Here is a 25,872-nt window from a genome sequence, read left to right as displayed (position 1 = left end):
CCTAACCCTAACCCTAACCCTAACCCTAACCCTAACCCTAACCCTAACCCTAACCCTAACCCTAACCCTAACCCTAACCCTAACCCTAACCCTAACCCTAACCCTAACCCTAACCCTAACCCTAACCCTAACCCTGACCCTAACCCTAACCCTCGTTGAATAAAACTTTTATATTTAATCTATTAATAATTTTATAAAATTTAACTATAATAGTATTTTTAATAATAGTAGGGATAGGGTTAATAGTTAACTTCTTACTTTAAATATTAAAATAATATATAATTTCTTTAATCTTTTTAATACGAAATTTAATAATTATAATTTTACGGCTATTATTTTTTTAAATACTAATTATAAAATCCGTTCTAGGACCGGGGTTTCCGGTCGTAGTACCCGGGAGTCTAATTCCAACGGGTCTTCCGGAAGCGGAGCGTTTAATAGAATTTCCAAATATAATAGTAGAAAGTTAAAGTAAATTGAGGAAATTTAATAATATTTAATTTTAAGGAAATTTGGGTATAATAGTAAATTTTAAAATACTAATATACAAAGATAAAGGAGTAAACAATATATAACGAACCGTTATAAATATAGGAATATATTATTGGAATTAGAATAATAGTAAGAGTAACCGAAAGGTACTAATCGATTATAAAAGCTATTGTTTATTAAAAAGCTATAATAACAAAGGCCGGGAGGCCTTTTTATATACTAGCTTTCAGCCGGTCCCGTAGTCCCGATATTCGGGACTCCGGGACCCTTCTAATTAGTTAATCTATCTATGCTCATTGGTTGGATCGTAACACGTATTACTAAACTTGAACGGCTACGCCGGTACACCAAGGCTAGACGACTAGCGGTACGAGCTAGGTTACTGGATTAACATTACACGACTGTGGCCTGTCTTTAAGGCTTGGAAGTGACTGGCATAAACATTTTATAATAGCGCAAAGCAAAAAGGCACCATCAACCTAAGCTTTCAATCCCCTTTCGTCTACCGACTTGCCTGGAACACAGGTTGCGCATGTGACTCCACGCTTTACCATCTCCTCGTTATGTGCCAGCATTCTAGCTTTCTCCTCCTCCGTAAATATCTTCGGAACATTCTCCGCATCGGGGTGGAACATATCCCAACGGGACACGTTGCGGCCGTCGGCGGTACGCAGTCTCTCGGGAAGCGGCAGACCATCGTAGTATTCTCTTATCTGGGCCGGGTTAAGGCCAACCGCGTCGAGAACATTGCGTTCGGCGTCAAAACTACGGAACACGCCATCGAGGCCCAACGCACTTATGCCCTGTCCGTCCCTCTTCATTGATCTCCGGATATCGCTTAGAGACTTGTCGTCGCTTACAGGCTGTTGGTCAGTAGCGACTTGGGGCGTAGTCATGGAGCTCTGTTGTTGATAAATATGATGGTTAGCATAAGGTACATGTATGGACAATGAAGAGTTTGAGGCGCACTTGCCGCCGGTTCGCCTGCCATATTGCTAGCGAGTTGATACAGAGGTAATAACGGCGCGGCTTGAATGTTTCGAGCAAGAAATATGTTTTCCAAATGCGTAGTAATGCGATGGGGCAGCTAAAGGGGAGTATAGGAGCTTGTGAAGCATGTAGTGATAGTAGAAGTGGTTGGATTCTAGGAAGGCGCCGGAGGTACGAGCGGTGCAACGTGCAGATGAGAGTAGTGGAAAGTTGGAGCGTCGAAAGATCGTGCTGATGATGATGATAATTCGAGTAGTGACTGTAGTGGTGGCGGGAGACAAGGGGACAGCACCAGCCGCAGCAGTGACGACCTCGACTAGTCGTAGACTCGTAGTAAGCAAAGCGTGGAGGGGTGGACGGAGTGGGGCGAAACGAACGAGGAGGGGAGACCCGGGGGCGTGTGGTAGCATTGGTGTGTCGCTAGGTAAGTAGCCCCCGGAACTGATCCCAATTGGACTACGTTCACTAAGGCCTCAATGTAACCTGTTGCCAGTTGGCTCGGGGGGTCGGCGCTGTAGACCGAATCTTACATGTGTACACCTAACGTCCCCACAGCAGCATAGTGGTTCTTTGATATCTCTAGGCAAACTGATGGCAGGCTCCTGACAGAGTTGATTAGCAGCTACCCTGATATATTGTCAGTTGTACCGGTGATGCTCGTTATGAATTCATCTACAGTCCATCAACTACCTACCTATCATATCCTCTTGATGGTCTGTTACCGTTTGTTGTCTCCGTCTGGGTCAAGAGTCTCCGAATAAACCGACATCAGTCATGGCAAGTGCCAAGGGCTGAGGCTCTACCAGGGCAATTACAACCCAGCCCTTGTAGGTAGGTAGGCATTTCTTCTGAGCAGACCATTTTCCGGCGCTTTGCTCGAACTCTGCTACCCTACCACGCGAAAAGGACAGTGCAATACCGCAAACATCCAACATGTGCAGGTAGGGCCCGGCAATGGACGGTAGTCGCATTAGAATACGAACTCGCTACCGGGGACCCTAGTCAATGTAGTATGTTAAGAGTGAATTAGACAGTCGGCCCGTGCCATCATGTCGGCTTGGGGGCCAGTTTTGCTCCAACCAGCATCCATATCCACTATTTTTCAAGGCGAGGTAGGCACGGCTATCCTTCCCAAGAGTCTCACTGTTTGGCTCGTTGGTCCTCATGTATGTACGTCGAACAAGCAATTCGAATGTGGATGTGCGATTGGTAGGTACCTAGAAGAACCATACATCTAGATGCCCGGGGTTGTCAACGCTACGTTACCTACCTATACTGTACGAGACGCAGACACTCCCCCAATGAAGCCGGACTATCGTATTCATGAAAGAAGACTTGCCTGGTTCAGTTCCTTCTCCAGCATCCTCTTTTCATCATGTTGACCCACGTTGTCTTAACACGGACTCATCATGCAGCAACCAACAACGCCGGAATACCGCCGTATACTATGGAACCATGCTACCCGACGACAAGGCACAGATGGCAAGGTCCGGACGGAATCATGATAAACTGGTCAGTATAAGTAGGTATATGTAGAGCAGCCTTCTCCTGCTCGCTGAACAACCAGAGAACAGAGCCATCAAGCCGATCAATCCTCAACGCTCGTACTCTTTTCTACATCCTGTCCAAGTTACCAAGCAATATTCTATTGCCCAACATGCAAGCCAACCTGTTCAAACTCCTCGCTATCGCTGCCGCGTTTTCGGCTGTGCACTCTGCCCCGGTAGAGACTGCCGAGGTCACCAAGGCACAGGTCAACGGAACGCAGGTCAACGGACTTCAGATCAACGGAACTCAGATCAATGACAGTTTCAGGGTTGCTGGAGTACGTGCTTTGCCCCAGCGTTCACAAAAAACCCATATGATGCTTTCTGTCGCTTCTCCAAAAGACTAACACCAAAGCTCCATCTTAGGTCGAGAAAACCTGCTATAAGAGGGACCTCCCTCATATCAGCGAAAGAGGAAAGGAGGGAGATATTTTCGAGCGGTCTTGCAGGGGCCAAACCTGCTGGCACCACGATCAGTGCATTGCTTGGGGATGTAGGGAGTGCAATCTGCACTTTGACGCCTGCGGCAACTCATGGACTGCTTGCTGGTAGCGTAGAGGTATAGTTGAAGGATTCGTTACTACCGTACGGGGAATCTGCGCCATTCGACATTGGACGTTAGGTCCAAGAATAAATGTAAACATCACATTGGATTAGGGCCCCTTCCTAGACCTGGAAATACCGTAGTAGGAAAATCTGTTTCTAGACATGCGTTGTAGGTACGGATGTGCCAAACGACAGTGCAAGACTCTGCGACGGGAACACCAGGCTGCAACGTATAGACAGGGCATGAAAGCGCACAGGGCAAGATGGAGCAAGCAGAGAGCATGGTATTGAGCTGGCATACACTTTGGAGCAAGAAGTTGGTAAAAGATACGTCCAAACCATCGTCTCGCCATCACCATGCAGTCATCTACGCCGGAATGTTAGGAGTTAGTTGCTTCCAGAAGGTGCACCTCTGCCCTCTCCCTCCCTCCCAAGAGTCAGCATCTACGACTTCCATCGCATTCTTCAATCCGGGCTCTTTGGACTGCGTCACATTGAACCCCCATTGCGTCGGTGCCTGGTACTGCAAACCACCTGTTTCGTTCAGATTCACCAACTTTGGAGCACTCTCGGTCCAAGCCGGCCAAGCCGCAACAGGATGTGCGCTCGTATCCCCCGTTGACTGCCCGTTGGCGAGCAGGCTGGTGATGGATGGGTTGCCAGTCATGATGAAGTTACCCCAGATGCGGCGGAAGGCAAGAACGAAGTCGTTAGACTGGTTCTCAGTTTGCGGACCAAAGTAGCCGGCGATGTCGGTGCCGTGCCGGGCAAAGGGGACGGAGTATTGGTATGTGTAGGCCTTCTTAGCGCTAGAGCCGATGAATGCAGAGGCAAACCAGTAGGCTGGGCAGACAAAGGTGGCTTCGGCGTAGATGTTGTAGCCGCGCTGTTGTTGGCCGTTGGCACCACCAGACATGTTCAGCGCGTTGGCGCCGGAAAGACCGTTCGTTTCAAAGAACGGGCCCGCGCGGTTAGTTGGGCTACTGTTGGGATTCGCGATGAGGATGGAGTTGACTTGTGTCGCGGACAGTTTGGGAAACTCCACCTTGAGCCATTCGGCGAGTTGTGACTCGGTGTCGATGTTGTTGGGGACAAACAGAGGGCCTTCGTTAGCATTGAACCCAACGAGAAGCTTCATACCGTTCACTTGCTTGTCGGCAAGCTGTTGGCTGGCAAGACTCATAATGTAGGCGTGGTCGGTGACGGGGTAGAAAGCCCAGTAGCCATGCGGCGCTTGTTTATTGACGACGTAGTTAGCTTGTTGTAGTGTGGCCGAGTCTTTGCTCTGAAGACAGGCGAACACGTCCCCACTGCTGGGACAACCGGCAGCCTGAGCGAAGGCATAGTATCTAGAAGTAGGGATAGCATCGTTGTAGTTGTACTGGAAAGGAAGGTAGGGCGAGTTGGCAATGGACTTGTCGAAAAGTAGCGGACCCAAAGTACCGTTGACGGCAAGGTTGTGGTACATGACGGAGCCGGCGCCAGCGGACTCGCCCGCGATAGTGACGGCTAGTGGGTTGCCGCCAAATTTGCAGATGAACAGCTTGACCCATGCGAGAGCAAAGGCCTGGTCGAGGAGACCAGCATTGACAACACCCGTGTTCTTGACTTCTTGTGAAGCAAGGAAGCCAAAGGCGCCGAGACGGTACTGGATGGAGACGACAAGGAAGCCTTGGTTGTTTGCGTTGATAATCTCGGTCATGTCCTGAACGTTGTTTCCCAAGCCGTAGCCCCCACCATGAATCCAAACAAGGACAGGGAGGTTTTGCGCCTTGGCGGGGGCATAGACATTGAGGAAAAGGCAGTTCTCATCGTCCTCAATTTGGGGTGAACCGCCCACAGATGGGCTGGAATTCGGGCACTGAGCACTTTGTTTCGTCGCTTGCGTGATAGGGGCATTAGGACGCGGCGGTGGAAGACGCGGCGGTTGCCATCTTGCAGCAGTTGCATACCGGATTCTAGCCATACGCTGTCAGTAAACCGCATGCAGCACGGGTTCAGATATCGATGTAGAGCTGGCGCTTCTCACCCTTTCCAAACATTCACGCCGGTAGCGAAATTTTGTTGGCCTTGGTACTTGGCGTAGCCTACATCAACCGTGAGGGACGAAGACTGGCTACAGACAAGAGCATGCCTGTGTATTTGCTGGTGCTCTTGATGAACGGCCGTGATGTTCTGTGTAAGCTCTGAGACGAAGCCGGTGGCGATGTGTGCATCATGGACAGCATTGCTGAAAGGACTTGCCAGTACGGCTCCAGTGACAATCAAGCCTGCCGCCAGATGGGGTGTAAGATATCGAACAAGAGCCATAATGCTCCTGGACAGAGGGCCGAGGAGATGGACAAGCTCTACATCTTTGGGGACGTCGACAACATTTTCATCATCGACTTCTTCCCCGCCCAATATTTCCAGCGGCAAAATTGAAGCCGGAAAAAAACCAAGGCAGACTTTCGAGAAGACGACTGGATGGCTAGAGACTGGCTAGAAGCTAGTACAATAGCCGCAAGCGAACACTCGGGGAACCCGGCCACGTAGGGCAGTGTCTCAATTTGAACAAGGCCAAACATATTATCACCGCTCAGGATTCCATTATCGGTTACACAGGTGCTGTGTCTAGCGCAGCAGGCGAAGCCGGCTATTGTGTTGTCCCCTATATCGCTTGGGCTGGGCCGTCTGTATGGTGCGACTACCTAACGAGCGGTGCAGCAGAGTAACCGACTGAGATCGGAGGTGTGTTGTCGCGAACGCGGAGAGTGGAGGTATATGCGGATGCCCGCCATGGCTCGTTTCCCGGTCGAATCGGCTTGTTGTGTCTGCATACAATTGCGTTGTATGGGTCCCACATCGATGTACAGCTTGCTCTTGACGGACCTAGACTGTTCTGTTCTCACAAGGTTAGCTACCGAAGCGACAAGATGTTGATCCGTGGACCCTGCGATCCGGGGAAAAACGTGGGAGAGAGTTGAGTGCGGGGTAAGACGAGATATGGGACGTTGGAAGATTGACAGGAACGGGTAAACAGAAGATGGAGGGTTGTACCGAAGAGACGCCGTTCGGGATACATACCTATCTTACCCAAACACACGAAAATCCCATGTGCACGGGCATTGGATGCATGATAGATGATCATCCATGTAGCCCGTGTACAGGCATCGTGGTTGTCGCTGTGTTGAGCCCTAGCAGCCCAAGCTAGTGCTCTTCTGAATGGAGTCTTTCTTTTCGAATCGTCGCCTCGTTCCGGTGAATAACTGAGATCTCGAATGGGAGCAGAAAGTACTACCGGTAGAGGTAGGTAGGAAAGGGAAAGCATGAAGCAGAGATTCCTAGAAACCAAGGCGGGGAAGTTTGTGGCACAAGATGATCCAACAAGTGGAAGCACCCGCCACCCGGCAAGTGACCTAACCCCGCCTGTCATTCTGCCGCAAGCTTCCACTTCGGTCCCTCAGCGTGTCGACTTCAAGTTGCGTCAATCCAACAAGAGGAACGTTCTCTCCGCCAGCATGTGCAGTCACTGCATCTCCAGCCGATCGCCCATTGACTTTATGTTTTCTCGTTCCATTTCTTTCCGGCTTAACGCATTCGATATTGATCGGTAGGGGCTTTCGAGATCCTTTCTGTCGCCCAGGCCGGAGACGAATGCCCCGCCATTTTACCAACAGAAAGGCATCACTGTAACGCCTGAAAGCGTCAACATCAGCTGCAATGTGCTTACTCACGTTGATGCTCGCGAGTAAGTGATCCCGCTTCCTATCTGCAATCTATCAGCAGTAACACCGCGATGAGCGACTGTTCGGTACGTAGGTACTCCTCCAGCTCTGCGATTTCCTCTTCAAGGGCCAAGATTCTTCATCCATGGTCTCACACAATGGAACATGTCGAATCCGTCGAACCCAACAACATCATGGCATCACCTGGCATTTTCCCGAGCCACAACCCGACTACCTCTACCGGACATGCGGTCGGTGCCCAGATTGACATTTTCTAGTGAAGATGGATTGGACACTTGCGGATTCAGGACACTCTTGCGAAATTTTCAAGTCGTTCGTGTGATTCCTTCATTCTTATCGTGTCAACGCATCTGGTTTGCGTTCTCTCTTTACGCGTCCATCTTCGCACTCAAAGGACTCCATCTAACGTATTCATATTCCACATCTCTGTCAAGAGGTACCTGTGTTACATTTCCAGAGGAAGTTCCTCAAAATTTGCAGTCTCGATATATGTACCTGTACCCGCATTCCTTGTATCTTTACCGTTTGATTGACCTGTATCAACCTCCGTCTGCCCAACACTTGTCCTGTAAAAATCCTGAACCTCAACCCCTGTTTTGTCGGCATGATGCTCGGACCTGTAATCTCGTGGCATTTAACACCAGGCCCTTTATCCTCGACGCCCGTACCGTTGAGGCAAGTGTCCTCGATTGCTTCGTGCCCAACAACTGCATCCTCAACAACTTGTTGTGGAGGTTGACCACCACCTTCCATCCACCGTAGAGCCCGTGTCCCAAAGTCCCTCCTGGTGGTCAAGAGTCTCTCACAGACCTCACCCGCCATCTTCAGCGGCCTCAAGTCTGGACTCTGTTTCAAGGGTAGGCCAATACGATTCTTGTCGTGCGCTCTACACGCTGCCGAGAAAATGTATCCGGTGATGAACCAAGTCAACTCGTCATCCTCAAAGTCAGGCTCGCGAAAGTATGCGCGCAGCATAGGACCGCATTTATCGCGGGCGGTTGTCAATAACTCCCATGAGGATTGGTGTACTTTGAGCAATGGGAAGCGAAGACTGCGCGATTCATTGTGCAAAGTTTCAGCGAGCTTCAAGAGTACGCACCGAAGCCGGGAGTCACTCTCTTCCTCCTGGCTATTTGAGCTCCACGAATTGCCTTCACTCTTGCTGAGGGTAATGGGCTCGACGTTCACCGTCGCGATGATATCCCGCAAAAGCTCCCTCGACCACGCCTCCAACTCCTTTTTCCATTTCGACTCATGCAGCTTGATGAACTTCTTGGAGAAAGGAAGGCGGTCATCCCCGTCAGCGATCATTCGTGGTCCTGCTGTGGTGTACTGTGACCTATCCGCTTCCCGAGCTTGTCTCTTGCTTTTCTTCTTGCTTCGACCTTGTCGGGCCTTTGCTGCCGGAGACAGGCCGGCTTGAAGAGAGAACTTTAACATGTACTCTGGAATGTTCTTGGGAAGACTTCCCACGTAGAAGCTTGACTCGCCTAGTAGTATTCGGGCATGGTCCAGGTCTGGCCACTCTGCCTTGACCAGGCTTTCTGTGCGGAGGGCATGGTAGAGCTGTGTCGCATATTGGATTGACCCCATCACGGTCGCAATCCTGATTGCAAACCGGTAGATGGCTACTCGGTAGTGGTGAACCAATTGGCCTGTCAAGACGGGTAAAAGCTCCAAGGTCTGGTGAGCCTTGGCCACAGGCAAACCGGGTTCTAGGGACCAATCCTTCACTTGCTTGACGGGATCGGAAAGAACGTAGTTCAGGAGCTTCAGTTGATGCTCGAGATAACTGTCCTCGCCGTGGCAGTCGAGAATACTCGGCACATCCTTTCTTATTTCCGATAGTTCCCTCAAAGCTTCCCTTGCAACATCCTTTGTCTTCTTCCCCAAGACATGATGAATATCCAGGTTGAGCTGGCCGGCGATGATTGCATAAAACGGTACCACTTTCGTGTTCATCGTCTCCTGCACTCCTTGAACGAACATGTCCCTCACAGGATAAAGCCTTTCGTCATCTTCAAAACCTTCCGCGAGCACGGTACACTCCGAGACGCAAAGATTCAACCACCTTGTATCTTTGTCCCACCCAACCCCATAGATGGCGTCCTCATCACTGTATTCGAGTAGAGAGAGGCAACAGCCCACCCTGTCCGTGGTGGAGGACTCTATAAGTGTACTCAACGTCATGCTTGGAAGCATCAAGTTGTGCAGAGCCAGCTCGTACGTGTCGTGAAGGAAATTTTCACGATCTTCGAAGCGGACAGCTGCCATGTCGATGCCGCGAGTTCTGCATCTGACAATGTGAAACAGCCGCATGATGTGTATGATCCCTTCATGAGGCTTCATCACGCTAGTCATGGTGTCTGCAATGTCTCGAATCATGCCGATAGCGGTGTCGGTGGCGATGGATGCTGCGACATAGTCGGTGGTGCCGTCGCGGACGCCCGCCCAGATGTCCATGACAGCTCCGCGGATGATTGTGATGTCCTGGAATAGCATGCAGTAGGCAGCGACTGCATCGGAGCGAGAGGAAGGCTCTTCTGCTATGTATTCGGTCTTGTCTTCTTGAACGGCCGCAGGGTGATTGTCTTTTTTCTCGGTCTTTGGTATGCTGGGATCGGCGTCGACGACGTTGAGAGATGGCTGCTGAATTCGAAGAAGGCCAAATTGATTTGATAGATGTTGGGCTCCGTTCACCTCATCTGCAGTAGGGATCGCGGGTGGCATCTTCGATAGGAGGATCTTTCTGACTTTCTCCAAAACTTCAACAAAGTGTTGATGTGTGGCGTCGCTTTGTGGATCGAGTATCGTATCTTGCTGCTCTCCCAGAAGCTGCCCAAAGTTCGAACGCGCAGATATTGCACGGTTGAGGATGGAAATCACGGACGGAGACACAGAGATAGCCGGTCTCTTGGATCGCACGATGAATTCAGCGAGCGGCACGAAGTCGGCAACCGCTAGTGTGTAGGGCTTTGGCGGGGTGATAGATGTCGCGGTAAAGCTAGTCGCTTGCTGGGCCTGTTCTCGTGCTTTCCTCTTCAAGCGTCCTGTTGGCTTCGCTGCTTCTGTAGATGGGGACGAATTCCAGGAACCGAGGGAAAGTTTCTCGGTCGGGTAACCGCATATTCTTGCGCTCGAGGCCAGCCACGAAGCGATGGCATTGGTGTCTCGCTTGTACTCAGCGTAGATACCGATGAGGTTTGAGGGCAACATAGTTTGTCGTAGTAGTGGACTGAATCGTGAAAACGGCCTCTAGTCGTATATGTGCAATCGGCGCAAGGGATGGCGAGTACTAAGGTAGTTGTGTGAGGTGAAAAAGCGCGAGCCCAAGGGCCAGGCACAAGTAGGTAGAGGTACCTTTCGTTGTCTCCAGACTTTACAGCTGCTAGACGCTACTGACCTGTACGCATGTGCATCTTCCGGGTGGACAGGCATAAAGCAAGCGGAAAGCATCCTGTCTCGGCCGGCTGTAGAAACCTGCACGGACATTGGGCGAAGAACCATTCACTGAATGCTAGAGGTACCTCTATCTTCAAGAAGCCAAATTGGCGGCTGCCTCCTCTTTTGACAGCTGCAACGTCGAGTCAAGTTCGCTTCAGATATATACCTGCCCTAGACTTGATTGGATGAAGCCACATGAGTTACATTGCTGGATGCCGAATTCAGCCTCCTCTTTCCGCTAATGGGTGACTTCTTCGATGATGGAGGTAATAAATGTACTCCTGCTCAGATTTGTTCAAGCTTTATACCTCTATTGTGTCCAGTCCTTTTACAGGCATATACCTCTACCTATTTATACCTATGAAGCACCTGAAGTTTCGGATTAGTAACTGACCAGCTTCAACCTTATAGGTAGAGGTAGGTAGGTAGGTAGGTAATGTTATTTGGTGTTCCCAATGTGATGAAACCAACAAGTTTCCGGCCCCATTAACGAGGTATTTCTCATCGCCCCTCTATTAAACCCCTTTGACTATACTCTTATTGCCTTTACTTCCATCTTTCCCATCACCTTTCCTCCCAAATAACACTTCTCCTCTCTCCCTTCTTACCTAGTTTTGTCTCTTGAGACGCGGAGGACAAGAATGCTGTTGGTTCTGCCTGTCTCTTACATACCTATGAAAATCTTTTTAGCTAGCAGCTTCCTTGTTGACTACCTAATTGTCCAGGCTTACGAGAATGAGTTCTCTCTGATGACTCGAGGTGCTAATATGATGAAGCACGAACGGGATTCAGGTACCTAGGCTGACGCTTGGGTATGACTGTCGATTAACTCACGAAGAGTTTTGAACACACGCTTCAACAGGTTTCAGTTCGGCTTGACTTACCTAGGACATCGGCCCATGTTGCAGACAATGACAACTAACAACATTTAAAAGTGTTTACCAGCTTGTAAATTGTCTACAATACGTTTCTAACAGCTTTCTCCATGCGTGTTCCTTCTGGACATGTCAACCTTCAGCGAGTACACCAATTCGTTTTCTTTATCGACGGGCTGCAATATCCTAATGTAAGCTGTTGACAAAGGCAATTCAATCAACAAAGGCCTCATGGCGCAACGGTAGCGCGTTCGACTCCAGATCGAAAGGTTATCCGTTCAAATCGGGTTGGGGTCATCTAATTCTTCTTTTTGCTGTTTTACCATTTGACTCCACTCTCAATTCCAGCCCTGGCTCTGTGTTGTTTTGTGTTTGTGTTGATAAGTTCCCTTGCAATAATATCGTGACTTTGGCGATTGGACTTTTATTCAATCGCCCGTACTCTTTTACACTTGAGTAGGCTTGAAACAGAACGGCTACGACTGTGATTTTCAAAGTTTGCTCGAACCCACTCAGAACTCAGGATCAAACGAACACGGTCAGCGTGAAGCTGCGAGAGAACATCGCCAAGGTGTCACGGCAGTCGTCGGTTGTCGTGATCCGGACACTGGCCAGGTGTCATATCATCGGCAACCCTAGACCGGGGGAATGTTGCATCCGATGCATGCAACCACACCTGAGCCAATATGTACCAATTCAAGGCATTGGAAAGAGGAGTGGTAAGGAACTGTTGGAGGCTCCGTGTGATGGGAAGAAAATATTTGACGAGGACGGTAATGCAACATCAAAATCGAGGATGCCAAGTCCCATTGGGCCTAGTAGTTTCGTGTGGGGTAACTTGGCACTTGCTTTCGGGGTCAAGTTCGTTGTGAGGAGACGACGATGTCATTATTGGCAACGGTCAAGAAAAAAACCGGCACTATTGTTTGCTATTTTTCAAGGAGCTTCCGTTTTTAGCGAGGTTAGAAGCTGCAGTAACGAATGGCCAATGCAATCAAGAAAGAGCAGGTCACTTACGAAGACAATGACATCTCTCCCCAGCCTTTGCCTCTTGGACCCCCGAGCTTTCTTGGGAGGTGGGTGGCACAAAGTATTCCATAGGTTACCTTTCGCCGTCGTGTACATCTCATCTCCAGTCCCCTTCGCAGGTGGGAAAACGATGGATTACAAGTCCCCTTAGTCATTCAGCATTTTTGTCCCCCGTAATATGCAAAGGGCACACCGGTCAATGGCTTGATTTCCTGGAGAACAGGAATCGAGGTGGCCGGAAGAAAGACATCAAGGAACCGCAGGCAAATGTATGGAGGAAGATTCCGAGGTTTTGCCTACCTCACACTAGCCTTCCCGACTCAACCGTCAAGGTGATCCATGAAAAGGATTACACGAGCCACTGGTTTGTGCCCCACCACGGCAAATGGAGGGAGCTCAACCGAGGCCCCATGGAGAGCTTACTTTTGGGTCTTCAAGATTTGGTCTCATCCGATGCCGAATATCTGTTCATGGACTTTGTACCTAGGTAGGTAGTTCATGACATGAGCTGTCCATGATAGCATGAGCTGTTGATCACCACATGAATTGTGGATTCAGTCGCAACAGAACCCTGAAGGATCACGGGACCAAGTGCTCTCACTCGAGTAGTTCTTGCCCGGTTGACGGAATGACGGGACGGGAACCCGTAGCGGAGTCGATCCCATTCTCCACAAATCCCCACATCCCCGGACCAGACTATGTAGGTACCGGGCATCTGCAGCCCATCCAATTGGAAGCGGTCGCATTGCATTCGATGACCTCAACCCCAAGTTTCCCGGCATGCCATTTTCTGCCGTGGTCCGCCAATTCTTTGTTCAACCCCATCCACCATTGCGCGCTTCCGGCTCCTCGACTCGATGCCTGACCGGAAGAGTGCTTTCGTCCGGGTATTCTTTTTTTTTTTTTTTTTTTTTTCAACCTCCTGACCCATATCGCAAGCCCGATCGGCCCTTTTCCCAACATCTGCTCCCCTTGGCATCGGACATTTTTGTCTTTCGCCCACCGCTCAATCGCTACATGCCGACGATCGCGTTAACCGGATCAAGTTTCTCGCGACCTTCTCTCTTCCCTGCAAGGATGGCTTCAAGACAAGATCATCGGCCCAAGCTCACTCTAACATGGCGACCTCAGCCTTCGAACCAGTGACGACGGTCAAGAACATGGACCAGGGGAGACCGTCTACCCCTTGTTGATCCAGGTCCTGTGTTCAAATTCGACGTCTTGTCTGAGACCCCATCCGACCATCCACGGCAGCATGTAGTGTAGCGCAAAGAGGGACAACAGAATAAACGGGGACTGCCAGGGGTCAAGGGTGTCGATCTGTTTGTATATATCGGTGCTCTTCCCCGTGCGACTCGGTGCCATCTTCATCGGCCGTGTTCGGACTGTTCCATCACACAAAGGACCTTTTCCTGTGCTGTGTCTGGTGAGAATAAGGGGTCAAAGTCCACGCCTGAACATCTCGCCATGAAGTTCGCCATTCCGCTTGCCTTGCTGGCGAGCGGCAATCTCGCCCTGGCTGCGCCCGAGCCTATCCATCCTTCTCATCAACAGGTAAGCTTCGACATATATCATCCGTCGGCCCTACCCGTCCCATTCTTTCCGCTTCCTTTGTCCAGATCTTCCTCAATCCCGTTCCCAGCTTGCTGGATCATCAGTATCACTGCATTCTATAGTTGTGCTACCAAACACCTGCACGTTCGGTTTTATCCAGATTGACCCTTCAACTCGCCCTTCGTGGGATCGGCCCAACCGTCCCTGCCAGACATGCATTTCAGATACGCCCTCCCATGGCTGTCCATACAAACAGTCCTGGCGGTTTCGCTTCCCTTTGCTGACATAGACCCGTCAACACAGCTCAATAAGAGGTCGCTTGCCTACTCAGAACCCCATTATCCATCACCATGGATGGACCCCAAGGCCATCGGCTGGGAAGAAGCCTACGAAAAGGCAAAGGCCTTTGTATCCCAGTTGACCCTGCTCGAAAAAGTCAATCTAACAACCGGCATCGGGTACGTGGCCCACGAAGCGCATCCAATACCATTGCACCGTCAAACAAAGCTAACAGATAGAACGTAACACAGCTGGGGCGCTGAACAATGCGTTGGCCAAACCGGTGCCATCCCTCGACTTGGCTTGAAGAGCATGTGTATGCAAGATGCCCCCTTGGCCATCCGTGGCACCGACTACAACTCAGTCTTCCCCGCCGGGGTCACAACCGCCGCTACATTTGATCGAGGTCTCATGTATAAACGCGGATATGCTTTAGGCCAGGAAGCCAAGGGCAAGGGAGTCACGGTTCTCCTCGGACCTGTTGCCGGTCCCCTCGGCCGTGCACCCGAAGGCGGCCGCAACTGGGAAGGCTTCTCGACCGACCCTGTTCTCACCGGTATCGCCATGGCGGAGACCATCAAGGGAACACAGGACGCTGGCGTCGTCGCTTGCGCCAAGCACTTTATCGGCAACGAGCAAGAACACTTCAGACAGGTTGGAGAGTCACAGGACTACGGATACAACATCTCCGAAACGCTATCCTCCAACATTGACGACAAGACCATGCACGAAATGTATTTGTGGCCGTTTGTTGATGCCATCAGAGCTGGTGTAGGCTCCTTCATGTGCGCCTACACTCAGGCCAACAACTCGTACAGCTGCCAGAACTCGAAGCTCCTCAACAACCTGCTCAAGCAAGAAAACGGATTCCAGGGCTTTGTGATGAGCGATTGGCAAGCCCATCACTCTGGTGTCGCGAGCGCTGCTGCCGGTCTCGACATGAGCATGCCCGGTGATACCCTGTTTAACAGCGGCCGCAGCTACTGGGGAACCAACCTCACACTCGCCGTCCTCAATGGAACTGTCCCGCAGTGGCGCATTGACGACATGGCCATGCGCATCATGGCTGCTTTCTTCAAGGTTGGCCAAACCGTCGAGGACCAAGAGACCATCAACTTCTCCTTCTGGACCCTCGACACGTACGGCCCGCTGCACTGGGCCGCTCGCAAAGATTATCAGCAGATCAACTGGCATGTTAACGTTCAGGGCGATCACGGAAGCCTTATTAGGGAGATTGCAGCTCGCGGAACAGTTCTGTTGAAAAACACCGGCTCCCTTCCCCTGAAAAAGCCCAAGTTTCTGGCTGTCATTGGTGAGGATGCTGGGCCGAACCCTCTTGGGCCGAACGGATGCGCCGACAATAGATGTAACAATGGTACCTTGGGTATTGGCTGGGGTTCCGGCACCGGTAACTTCCCTTATCTTGTAACGCCCGACCAAGCCCTGCAAGCCCGCGCTGTTCAGGATGGATCTCGCTACGAGAGTGTCTTGAGGAACCATGCGCCCACGGAAATCAAGGCCCTGGTTTCCCAGCAGGACGCAACTGCCATTGTCTTTGTCAACGCCAACTCTGGTGAAGGCTTCATCGAGATTGATGGCAACAAAGGTGATCGGCTGAACCTCACCCTTTGGAATGAGGGCGATGCTCTGGTCAAGAATGTTTCCAGCTGGTGTAACAACACCATTGTCGTCCTCCACACACCTGGTCCCGTTTTGCTCACGGAATGGCACGACAACCCCAATATTACCGCCATTCTCTGGGCCGGTATGCCCGGTCAGGAGAGCGGCAACTCCATCACGGACGTCTTGTACGGTAGAGTCAACCCATCTGGGCGCACTCCCTTCACCTGGGGCGCCACGCGCGAAAGCTACGGCACCGATGTTCTCTATGAGCCGAACAACGGGAACGAAGCTCCTCAGCTGGACTACACCGAAGGAGTCTTTATCGATTACCGTCACTTTGACAAGGCCAACGCCTCGGTCCTTTACGAGTTTGGCTTCGGATTGAGCTATACCACCTTTGAGTACAGCAACTTGAAGATCGAGAAGCACCAAGTCGGCGAGTACACTCCCACCACAGGGCAGACGGAAGCTGCGCCCACTTTTGGAAACTTTTCTGAAAGCGTGGAAGACTACGTATTCCCTGCCGCAGAGTTCCCCTACGTCTACCAGTTTATCTACCCCTACCTCAACAGCACCGACATGTCTGCTTCCAGCGGCGATGCGCAGTACGGCCAGACTGCCGAGGAGTTCTTGCCGCCCAAGGCCAACGATGGATCGGCGCAGCCTTTGCTTCGCTCATCCGGCCTTCATCACCCCGGTGGAAACCCTGCTCTTTACGACATCATGTATACTGTTACGGCGGATATCACCAACACGGGCAAGGTGGCGGGTGATGAAGTACCGCAGTTGTACGTGAGCCTCGGAGGGCCAGAGGATCCCAAAGTAGTGCTGAGAGGGTTTGACAGACTTAGGGTTGAGCCTGAGGAGAAGGTGCAGTTCAAGGCGGTGCTGACGAGGAGGGATGTGAGTTCATGGGATACGGTGAAGCAGGATTGGGTGATTACTGAGTACGCGAAGAAGGTGTACGTCGGGCCAAGCTCGAGGAAGTTGGATCTCGAGGAGGTTCTTCCCTGAACGGGGAGACCGATGGAGGTAGTACCTCTATGCTTCATGTGGCTGTTGAATGACACCTGGGAGTGAATACCATGGTTCCGTATTCATCTTTGCATAGTATAATTAACTGTTGCTCTTCTTCTCGCGAGTTTCTTCATTAGCCGTCCCGCTTGTTTCTCTTGTCTGCCCCTTCTCGCCTCCAACCATTCTCTTTTTGTGCATTGGCCAAAGAACCGGACCATGGGATGTAAGCGACCCGCCCTATTTGCCCATTGGATTTAGACTTATTTACCTAGGTAGCTACCATGGACTCCGACGCCAACGCAATGCGCTCTTACCATTTATCGTTTCGCATCATGTGCGGCGGGACCTTGAAGGCCAACCGCCAAGTCAATCCCGCCCATCCCGAGGCCCCTGCTATCATCGCAACTTCCCGTATTTTCACTTTTCAAGGCATGTGGAGTCAAATCCATGTCGTTTGCCTTTTATTTCCCGACGCTCCTTCCTCCCGACATGAACTACTCCCAGAACCCCCCAAGTACTTAGGTATGTACTCGTCATCGGACAAGACAGTCCGTTCTTCGGACCCGCGAATACACGCCGAAATCCGTTCAAGGCATCTGCAAGACGCGTTTGTCACTTTCCTCTCAGGTTCCTCTCAGTCATTTCCTCGGACCAACGCGCTTCCATCCTTCGTTTTTTTGCTGCGGCCTTCTCCCCCCTCCAACCGGGCTACCTTCTCAACTTCCATAAGAGCGCGTCAGGCAGCCATCAATCTCCCTCCCTTCGTCCCTCCACCTTTCTCTCTTCCAGCGGGAAACGTTCGTCACTTCTCCCACGATCGTTAACTTTACATTCGCTACCCAGAAGCCGGTCGTCGACGGCGTCCACTCGTTCTTTTCTTCCAATCGGAGGTCGACACGCCTAAGAGTCAAATTCCCTCTTCACGATGCGCTTCCACCTTCTTTCAGGCTTGATCGCCTTTGCTGGTGGCCTTGGAGTCCAGTCAGTCCACGCCGCTGGTCTGGCTGTTGTTGCGGTTCAACCCTCTGCTGTTGGTGAGTCATTCCTGAGTCCCGACTCCCTTGTTCACATTCGCGAGTACCTGCCAGGGTGTGACTGTGTTGGGCCTCACCAGGATGGCTGTTTACACCCTCGCGCCAAGTTCTATGCCCCCATTCTCCAGTTCTGAGCCCCTTCCCACGACCTACGATGACCGCGTACTAACGACTTCCACTTCCAGTCACAGTCATCCCCACCGATGCCCGTCCCACCGACACCGGTCCTCTCCAGCCGACCATTGTCACTTCCAACACCTTTCTCACCTCCACTGTCAGCGACACCGAGAGTGGCAGCACCCTCACCATCCCCTGGCCTATTTCCCCCATTCCTTCCAGCTCCTTGTCGGTTGTCACCCTCTCACCCTCGGCCTCAGCCACCCTCGTTTCCTGCCCACGCGACAACAATACCTTCTGGACTGACCATGCCACGAATAATGTGTACCAACTTCAATGCGGTATTGATCACTATGATCAGGCGGCCAACTGGAACTTCAACGCAGGCATGAGGCACAGTTGGGAAGAGTGCGCAAAGTGGTGTGCAGAGTATGCTCAGTGTCTGGGCTTCAGCTACATTGCAGGCATTGCGTTGAAGCCGAATTGTTGGTTGAAAAACAGTCTGAGGGGACAGACGATCAACGAGAACAGTTGGGCGGGCATGCTGGTTACTGGTGGCAAAAGTGTCGCCACGAATACTGTTGCCGGTCCCGTGAAGGAGACAAGTACGGTCCTAGCTGTTGCCGTTGATACAACTACCATGTTTGTCGAGGGAACTGCAGTCACAACTGCTGTCACTACAGTTGTCACGACGGAGTTGGTGAAGCCAGTTGCACCTGCTACTACACTCAGCGTTTCACAAGCAAGCTCGACACTTCCGAATCCCACCGCCATCGCCGTGAGCTGCAATAACGAGACTTGGTGGGCAGACGAGAAAGCTTCCTGGCGTGCCATTGACTACTTCTGCAAGGGTGGACACGACGGGAACTTCGGCAGCTATGCTGTTGACAAGATGTTGCACGGGGAGAATTCCATTGCTGCTGCCTACTGGCCCTATAACGGCACCACAGTCATCACCAGCGTCGTTGCCAAGGCAGGTTGCACCGTGAGACTCGACAAGAATCTGTGCCTGCAGAGGTTCAGGGCGCCCATGTATGGCTGTGACGCGGATGAGAAGCACCAGAAACGCGGTGGATCGGTTTCTGATGGCTGCTCCGACTGGACTATCCATATGCAGTCGTGGCCGAGTGTTGGAATCTGCCAGGATCAGTATGATCAGGATATGGGAGGTGCGGGTCTGTGCGCGACTTGGAGCACTGGTTACTCGGAAACTGCCGTTGGTGATCGTTTGAAGATTGATTGGTATCCTCGTGGCTAGAAAAGCAAGGGCTGCTGATGACACATGAGTGCTTCGTGGCGGCATCATTGCTTATCGACCATGATCTGCTCTTTGATTGCACAGTTGACTCACATCCTAGCGATGTGACTCTTCACGGCGCAGAGCAAATCCAATATTAGGTCGCGATACGTGAAGATTGGGACTCATAACAGGAGTCGCCCTAATGTGGTGGAAAATGTTTGGCGATGTGGCTTTTGGTCATCGTATACCTACCTACACTTTACAGACATCGAAGTGAGCAATGAAAGAGTCACATATCCGAGGTCGGGAGGTTCCTGTCTCTGCTGTCAAGGTGCAAATTGCTGTTTCCTGATTTTGTTCATTGCCGGGTCTCTAGTGGTTCACTAGGTGCGCGGGTAGGCCAAAAATACCTCTCTGCTGATTGAACAAGTTTCGTAGGTGTCCCTGGAATGCCCCCTTCCATTCTCGCTCTTTGATTTGAGTCGCCAATGCCTGCCTTGCTTCCCGTCCTGCTGTTGGGCACTATTCACCAAGGCAAGAAAGTTCAGCCAAGGAGCGAGCGCAAAGACAGAAGTCGTCTCACAAAGCGTGCGTCGCCTCTCGCACATGGTTTGTATATCGATGTCCCGAGTAACTTGCCTCCCTCCTTTGATCTCGATAACACGTCAAGCTGATATTCTCCACTTTGACACCCAACTTGGATCATTTCCACCTTTCGCTCCCGTTCTAAACTCGGCAAAAGGGAACATTCGCACATTGTTCTCGTTTCCATCGAACGTCAACAGCAACAGAACCATCGACTGCCTATCATAGATTTTCTCAACATGAATTCTCTGCCCTCCATCGCCGCCAATGTCCCATCCACACAACAAAAGCAACTCATCTCTCGTCTTCTGGCCGTTAAGCCTTGCCCCAACGGCCCTCCTTACACATCCAGTCTTCAGGTTTCGCGCGATGATCCGTACCCCGTCCCGGGCCCTAACGATGTTTGCATCCGTATCCGCGCCGTCGGTCTGAACCATATCGACTGGAAGAACTTGGAGCATGAAACCATGGTCAAGAAATGGCCAGAAATCCTGGGATTTGAAATCGCGGGTGTTGTTGAGTTGGTGGGAATGGGAGTACAGGAGAATGAGCTAAGGGTTGGTCAGGCGGTGTTTGGGCTGAGCGGGCCGGTCGGCATGAGGAGAGGACCTCCTGAGAAGGAGGGACCTGAGGAACATGGACCTGGTGAAAAAGGTGATGATGGGATAAGTGGTGCAGGCGAAATGGAGGCGAGGAAAATCCTTGTTAAAGTGTTGGTGAAAGAGGTCCTGAAGGCAAACTGGAGAAGAAAGGGTTTTGGCTTGGAAGATCTGGTGGCTTCCAGGATGTGACGTGTGTGCACAAGAGTTGGGCTACCAGGAAGCCGGCAAGTTGGCCTTTTCAGTGGGCAGCTGGTGTCCCGTGAGTTCATGTTTCTTCCCGCTTCCTATTGATGTGACAACAAAGTGCTAATGAGATGCAGACTTGCTTACATGACGGCTTGCTCAGCGGTTGTCTGCGGGCTGGGTATTCGGCTGCCTTTCCTGGCGAACAGCGAGCCTGCCCGCCAAGGCAGCGCATCGCTCTTGAATCTTGAGTCTCCGACAATCGATACGACTTCGCCCAAGGATCCCAGCGCGGATGAACTGAAGGACCACCCTGCAAACGAATCCGGCGTCAAATCCGTTCTTGTCCTAGGCGGTTCCTCAGGAGTTGTCAGTTCTGCCATTCAGCTCCTGCGCATGGCGCTAGGCCCCAAGGCTGTCATCATCGCTGCCACCAACAGCAAGAAGTACTACCGTGAACTCCATGAGCGCGGAGCCACTGCCCATTTGCGTGGCGAGTTCGAAGGTCTTATCGAGAAGGTCCATTGCCTCACTGGAGGAAAGGGAGTGGATGCCATCCTCGATTGCGTTTTGGGGGCTGCTTGCCTTGATGATGGTCCCTTTACACCATCTGGTCCCCCTATCCCATCGTCGAGTGACACAGACGAGACCACCATCACGAATGACCTGGACTCAAATACCACTGTCAAGGATGAGAAAAACTTGAAGGCCATGCCATTTTGGGGCGTCTTTCGCAAAGATGGACCCAAGCTGTACGCCGAAGTGGCTACAGGTCGAAAAGTCGCTGTACCTACTGACGTCGGTATCAAGGCGACGCTGATCTTCTCAAGAATGATTTTGGATCAACCCGATGGTGAGCGCGCACTTCAAGAGTTACCGGCGCTGATTGAATCAGGAAAGTTCGTATTTCCGCACCCGGGAGGAGTCAAAGTTGTGGGCAAGGGGCTGGAGAGCGTCGCGCCGGGGTTGGCGGAATTGAGAGAGAGCAGCGGTGGGATGAAATTTATTGTTGAGTTATAATTGGTGAAATAGTCACCTTCGGGTCCTTGTGGAAAGTGGTAGGGGAGTGGTTTTGTTCATTGTGTTGCATGCTTCCCTTCATTTGGAGTTTTGTTGGATTCGGGGTTTCCCAGGACTGGACATGTTTGCGTGCTTCATAGTAGTTTGTTCCCCGTCCTTATTGTCTATGATTATGACTTAGAGTCAGACTTACATTGTTTCCGCAGATGGTTCAGGGGCTTGGAAGTATTTTTGTACAGTGTTTGAATGCAATTTTGGATCCTGCTTGCTTGACATACCAAAGTGATGGTGGTGGTTTTGCCATGAAGCATGGTCAACGTCTGAGCTGTGGCGCTCAGGGGGTGGCTGGTGCAGTGTGGCGCACTCTCCAACACGTCAATCAGACGCTCATTCTTCGAGCTGGTACGTTTTGTAACCATGATTTGCGAACTTTAGATCCGGTCTTCATGACAGAATATTCGTGTTTCACAACATACCTTGAGTATTTCTTTGACCATTCGGCCTTCACCTCATTCTCTGACACGATTTCTGCCCTAGGCACAGCATGAACATACCTCGGTGACCACAGAAAGGATAAAACCCAAATACCTCAGTTGTAGAGCCACCTCAAACTGGCTCCGCTTTTTCTCAGCCATGTCCCTGACGGGGGTGCCAACTTGAAGGATCAATGCCACCACACCTGGCGGGCAGAGCCGAGCGCCAGACTCCCTTCATCGAGAACTGGAAAACAAAAGCCTTCTACAAGACCTCGCTTTTGAACTGGCGCACTACCAACGCCCCCTCTACAACTTCCCAGTGAACGGCGCGCTACCGCAATCCGGAGAGCACATGCTCCCAGTCAGCACCTACAACGCCATCACTGAACCGAACGAGTTCGACTGTCTGTTTCATTCGAGCTTTGACGCAAACCACTAGACGGTCAAGTTGGGGAGATGATGCCAACCTTTCCATGGGAGGTGCCAGGGTTCTTTAATGAACCGCCGACGTGAGCCTTCAGGTTCAGGCATTGGGGGGCAATCATGGAAGATTAAAGTACGTGCGAACCAACAAGTGAGTAAATCAAGTGAGTCTGGGAGACTAAGGGATGAGGGAATTGAATGCTGATCTTGCAGCGAAACTGAAATGGAGTGAAGTGACGCCCCAGGCGTATGGAGGACCGATCGATACCTCGTGCTACCTACCTCTATCAAGAAGATCGTGGTTGCCGTTGTGAATGACAAATTAGAGTAGCAAAAGGTGAAGGTGTTCTTTGACCCTGGGATGAGATTCAGGCAGATGGAGAAAAAGGTTGAGGCTTAAGGTTCTTACAGTCCAGCTCCAGTGAATGAATCACGCAGAGATGCAGTTTACCTCTAGTGGAGGATCAATTGTGCTTACAGGTCTCTAGAGCCTACCGTCGTCTCTTAATGGCCTTCACCATCCGCGTCTTACCATTCACAACCAAGGTGATTCACGGGCATTTCGTTCCTTTGGTATTGACTTAATAATTTCCCGTGTGAAAGATTTTGAGGTTTCAATATTTGACAGTGGCACCGCTGCAGCATAAAACCCACCATCGGTGAGTTCTTTCTCTTTGTCACACCAAACATCTGAAATCCAACAATCCCCGTTTTACCTATCCCTAGAGGTACCGAGGCAAATGTAAGTGCGAAATTACCCAACTACAACTAAACGGCCAGATGATACCTAACGTTCTCGCCATCAGAGAGCGCCAGTATGTGCTACACATACACTGAATACAAGTACTGCGCCCAAGGTCCCCGTTGCCGCGGGGGCTACGGCTGGGTCAACAGTCAGGGCCAATCCTACGCCAAGTCCTACGCACAGTTTGTGCGCATTCGTCGTTGCTCCAACTTTGAGCGCGGGTATGACTGCCGCCAAAGAAGGTCTTTGGGACCTGGCTCCGAAACCAAGACCAGTGAGGAGACTTGCCTTATTTGCCAACTCTGGTAAAGCTCAAAGCCGCCTGCACCATTCACTGGCCTGCCCAGGCTGTAATTCCTCGTCTTTACCTCTTCCAACAAAATATTTAAAAGGAATTTGAGGCCTGCATGTGGAAGCGGTGAACGAATTCGACATGAAACGACACTTGAGTGATGGGAGGGGTTTGAAATGATTGTTGAAATCTTCCAACGTACCTCTACGGAAGGAATCAGCGGACGGAAGGAAAGATGACGGTTAAATTCACAGTCGGGTGTGGAAGGCAGTCAATAGGGCTGTGTTTGTACTCGTAAGATTTACGTGCAGCGCCTGGATTCACACAATGTAGATATCAAAGAGCTCAAATTTAAAGGCGTCATCGCGCACATCTCTGTGTAAACACTCGCTGGCGCTAGCCCGGTGAAAGGGCTGCTGAAGGGCCGAAATTGTTTAATCCATAGCACCTGCCCCTGGTGGGACACCCTCAACTCTTTTGGAGCTCACGCCCATTTACAACGTAAAAATACTATCACATAAGCTCCCACACGAACTAAATGGCAATAGGCTTTATCTCTTTTCCCAAGTACTGGATACCAAGTCGTGGTGAAGTGGGATATCCGTTTGCGGGCGAATCAAGGGCCCGGAATCCAGTGAAGAGTCCTGCTCTTCAAAGTAGAGTAATTCCTTGTTTTACCACCATTCACTATAGTAAAAGAAAGAAAAACAGACCCCGCTATGGAGGATTTTACCGAATGTTGTGGCAAGGTTCTGCCGCCAAGATTATAACCTGAGCATCCATACAAGAGAATGATAGGTACCTCTAGGTATCTGTAAATAGGTAGGTACTCTGCAACATCGCCGTTCGGTGCAGGTGGTGAATGGAATCAAAAAGCGTTCGTTTACTTGGCAAGCATTTGGGATGAGATTGATGATGGTTGGAGATCAAGGTACCTAGAGGTATTCACTTGCAATAACCTTCAATTCCTCCCTTCATGGGCCCTTCACGTCGACCACTATTTACTTTTGGGAACATCACAAGCCGCTCTCGGATTTACTGTGATGAGTACAAAAGTCTAATAGTCGTAGGTAAGTACATATAACGCCTCCAACTTATGCCCTGATAGAAGCTTTCCTTCTACCACCCAAACCATTTACACCAAACCAGATAGCCCAAACTAGAAGGTATAAAACAACGCAGGCAAGCACACAGGTAAGGATCAAGACACTTACAGAGTCTACCTACACACAGAGCGTACAGGTATCTAACAACCCGAGAAAGCAGGAAAAGCCAAGATGTGTCAAATCTGGTACAAATTCCACTTCTGCTCCCAAGGAGCAAGCTGCGTCGCCGATAACGGCTGGGTCAACCGTGCTGGAGAGACATACGTGAGACCATACGCTCGGGAGATCATGCTCAGGCGTGAATGCTCAGGGTTGAGGTACCGCGGTTGCTCCGGCCAGGAGTACGTCGGTGGAGACACCAATGAGAGTGATAACATGTGCCCTCAGTGTGAGAGCGCTTCCAGGAGCCACGGAAGAAGAAGAAGACGCTAGACGGGCAGCAGAAGACCGTGGCTAAGAAAGGTACTCCGGACAGAAAGTTCTTGAGGAAGGAGGCTGGAAAAAGGAAGACCAGTGGGAAGACTGGAATGGAAAACATATAGGGGAAAGCCGTTGGAAGAACAATCAAGAAAGAAAATCATGGAAACAGGCTCGTCGAACAGGAGGCACGCTCGTAACATTTCAAGAAGCGCAAATTGACATGGAATCTAAGCTTCAACTCTCCTCTGAAGCTTAGAGGTATGAAGTTAAGTGCCACTCATGATCAAACCAAGCCCGCTGAAACCTCAAAATATACCTAGTCGTACCTACCTAGCTCAAGTCTCACAGAGGTACACTATATGTGCTTATCATCTGATTGACAACTTCCTCACATAAGCAGATTTGAGTCTACTTGCGGCTCTCGATGCTATATTGCTATTACCTAGCTCTACGCTACCTACCTAGGTACTAGGTAGGTAGGTAGGTACCATCAATGGTAACCCTC

The 25,872-nt window shown here is 50.9% G+C and overlaps 11 protein-coding genes across 11 annotated transcripts; 7 read left to right on the top strand and 4 right to left on the bottom strand.

Moving 5' to 3' along the window:
* Positions 1-856: 856 nt before the first annotated feature.
* Positions 857-1,685, bottom strand: NEUTE1DRAFT_117180 (uncharacterized protein; the record flags this gene model as incomplete). The annotated part of the gene is made up of 2 exons (XM_009853228.1): positions 857-1,394; positions 1,466-1,685. 2 exons carry the CDS (start codon positions 1,481-1,483, stop codon positions 972-974), a joined length of 441 nt encoding a protein of 146 aa, XP_009851530.1.
* Positions 1,686-3,075: 1,390 nt separating this feature from the next.
* NEUTE1DRAFT_117179 (uncharacterized protein) lies at positions 3,076-3,934 on the top strand (the record flags this gene model as incomplete). Its single annotated transcript, XM_009853227.1, has 2 exons — positions 3,076-3,306; positions 3,396-3,934. The coding sequence occupies 2 exons, from the start codon at positions 3,140-3,142 to the stop codon at positions 3,592-3,594; spliced, it is 366 nt and encodes a 121-aa protein (XP_009851529.1).
* An 8-nt stretch (positions 3,935-3,942) lies between these two features.
* Positions 3,943-5,885, bottom strand: NEUTE1DRAFT_138232 (uncharacterized protein; the record flags this gene model as incomplete). The annotated part of the gene is made up of 2 exons (XM_009853226.1): positions 3,943-5,533; positions 5,605-5,885. The coding sequence occupies 2 exons, from the start codon at positions 5,883-5,885 to the stop codon at positions 3,943-3,945; spliced, it is 1,872 nt and encodes a 623-aa protein (XP_009851528.1).
* A 1,786-nt stretch (positions 5,886-7,671) lies between these two features.
* On the bottom strand, positions 7,672-10,519 carry NEUTE1DRAFT_138231 (uncharacterized protein; the record flags this gene model as incomplete). The annotated part of the gene is made up of 2 exons (XM_009853225.1): positions 7,672-7,743; positions 7,826-10,519. The coding sequence occupies 2 exons, from the start codon at positions 10,517-10,519 to the stop codon at positions 7,672-7,674; spliced, it is 2,766 nt and encodes a 921-aa protein (XP_009851527.1).
* A 2,084-nt stretch (positions 10,520-12,603) lies between these two features.
* NEUTE1DRAFT_101333 (uncharacterized protein) lies at positions 12,604-13,142 on the top strand (the record flags this gene model as incomplete). The annotated part of the gene is made up of 2 exons (XM_009853224.1): positions 12,604-12,698; positions 12,962-13,142. The coding sequence occupies 2 exons, from the start codon at positions 12,604-12,606 to the stop codon at positions 13,140-13,142; spliced, it is 276 nt and encodes a 91-aa protein (XP_009851526.1).
* A 1,276-nt stretch (positions 13,143-14,418) lies between these two features.
* On the top strand, positions 14,419-17,245 carry NEUTE1DRAFT_82952 (beta-glucosidase 1 precursor; the record flags this gene model as incomplete). The annotated part of the gene is made up of 2 exons (XM_009853223.1): positions 14,419-14,663; positions 14,736-17,245. 2 exons carry the CDS (start codon positions 14,419-14,421, stop codon positions 17,119-17,121), a joined length of 2,631 nt encoding a protein of 876 aa, XP_009851525.1.
* Positions 17,246-18,049: 804 nt separating this feature from the next.
* NEUTE1DRAFT_101331 (uncharacterized protein) lies at positions 18,050-19,533 on the top strand (the record flags this gene model as incomplete). Its single annotated transcript, XM_009853222.1, has 2 exons — positions 18,050-18,158; positions 18,350-19,533. The coding sequence occupies 2 exons, from the start codon at positions 18,050-18,052 to the stop codon at positions 19,531-19,533; spliced, it is 1,293 nt and encodes a 430-aa protein (XP_009851524.1).
* An 806-nt stretch (positions 19,534-20,339) lies between these two features.
* On the top strand, positions 20,340-21,905 carry NEUTE1DRAFT_110600 (uncharacterized protein; the record flags this gene model as incomplete). Its single annotated transcript, XM_009853221.1, has 3 exons — positions 20,340-20,754; positions 20,835-20,961; positions 21,023-21,905. 3 exons carry the CDS (start codon positions 20,340-20,342, stop codon positions 21,903-21,905), a joined length of 1,425 nt encoding a protein of 474 aa, XP_009851523.1.
* A 78-nt stretch (positions 21,906-21,983) lies between these two features.
* On the bottom strand, positions 21,984-22,540 carry NEUTE1DRAFT_110599 (uncharacterized protein; the record flags this gene model as incomplete). The annotated part of the gene is made up of 5 exons (XM_009853220.1): positions 21,984-22,069; positions 22,099-22,123; positions 22,184-22,304; positions 22,382-22,392; positions 22,460-22,540. 5 exons carry the CDS (start codon positions 22,538-22,540, stop codon positions 21,984-21,986), a joined length of 324 nt encoding a protein of 107 aa, XP_009851522.1.
* Positions 22,541-23,419: 879 nt separating this feature from the next.
* Positions 23,420-23,858, top strand: NEUTE1DRAFT_43041 (uncharacterized protein; the record flags this gene model as incomplete). The annotated part of the gene is made up of 3 exons (XM_009852033.1): positions 23,420-23,463; positions 23,531-23,546; positions 23,649-23,858. Coding segments are annotated over 3 exons (270 nt in total), but the record flags the coding sequence as incomplete, so codon positions are not given.
* A 1,260-nt stretch (positions 23,859-25,118) lies between these two features.
* NEUTE1DRAFT_41847 (uncharacterized protein) lies at positions 25,119-25,379 on the top strand (the record flags this gene model as incomplete). Its single annotated transcript, XM_009851973.1, has 1 exon — positions 25,119-25,379. The coding sequence occupies one exon, from the start codon at positions 25,119-25,121 to the stop codon at positions 25,377-25,379; it is 261 nt and encodes an 86-aa protein (XP_009850275.1).
* Between the last annotated feature and the right edge of the window lie 493 nt (positions 25,380-25,872).

This window comes from Neurospora tetrasperma, assembly GCF_000213175.1.
Source record: "Neurospora tetrasperma FGSC 2508 unplaced genomic scaffold NEUTE1scaffold_3, whole genome shotgun sequence".
NCBI lineage: Eukaryota > Fungi > Ascomycota > Sordariomycetes > Sordariales > Sordariaceae > Neurospora > Neurospora tetrasperma.
Note: the sequence above shows the minus strand (reverse complement) of the source record. Positions and strands in the feature narration are given on the sequence as shown.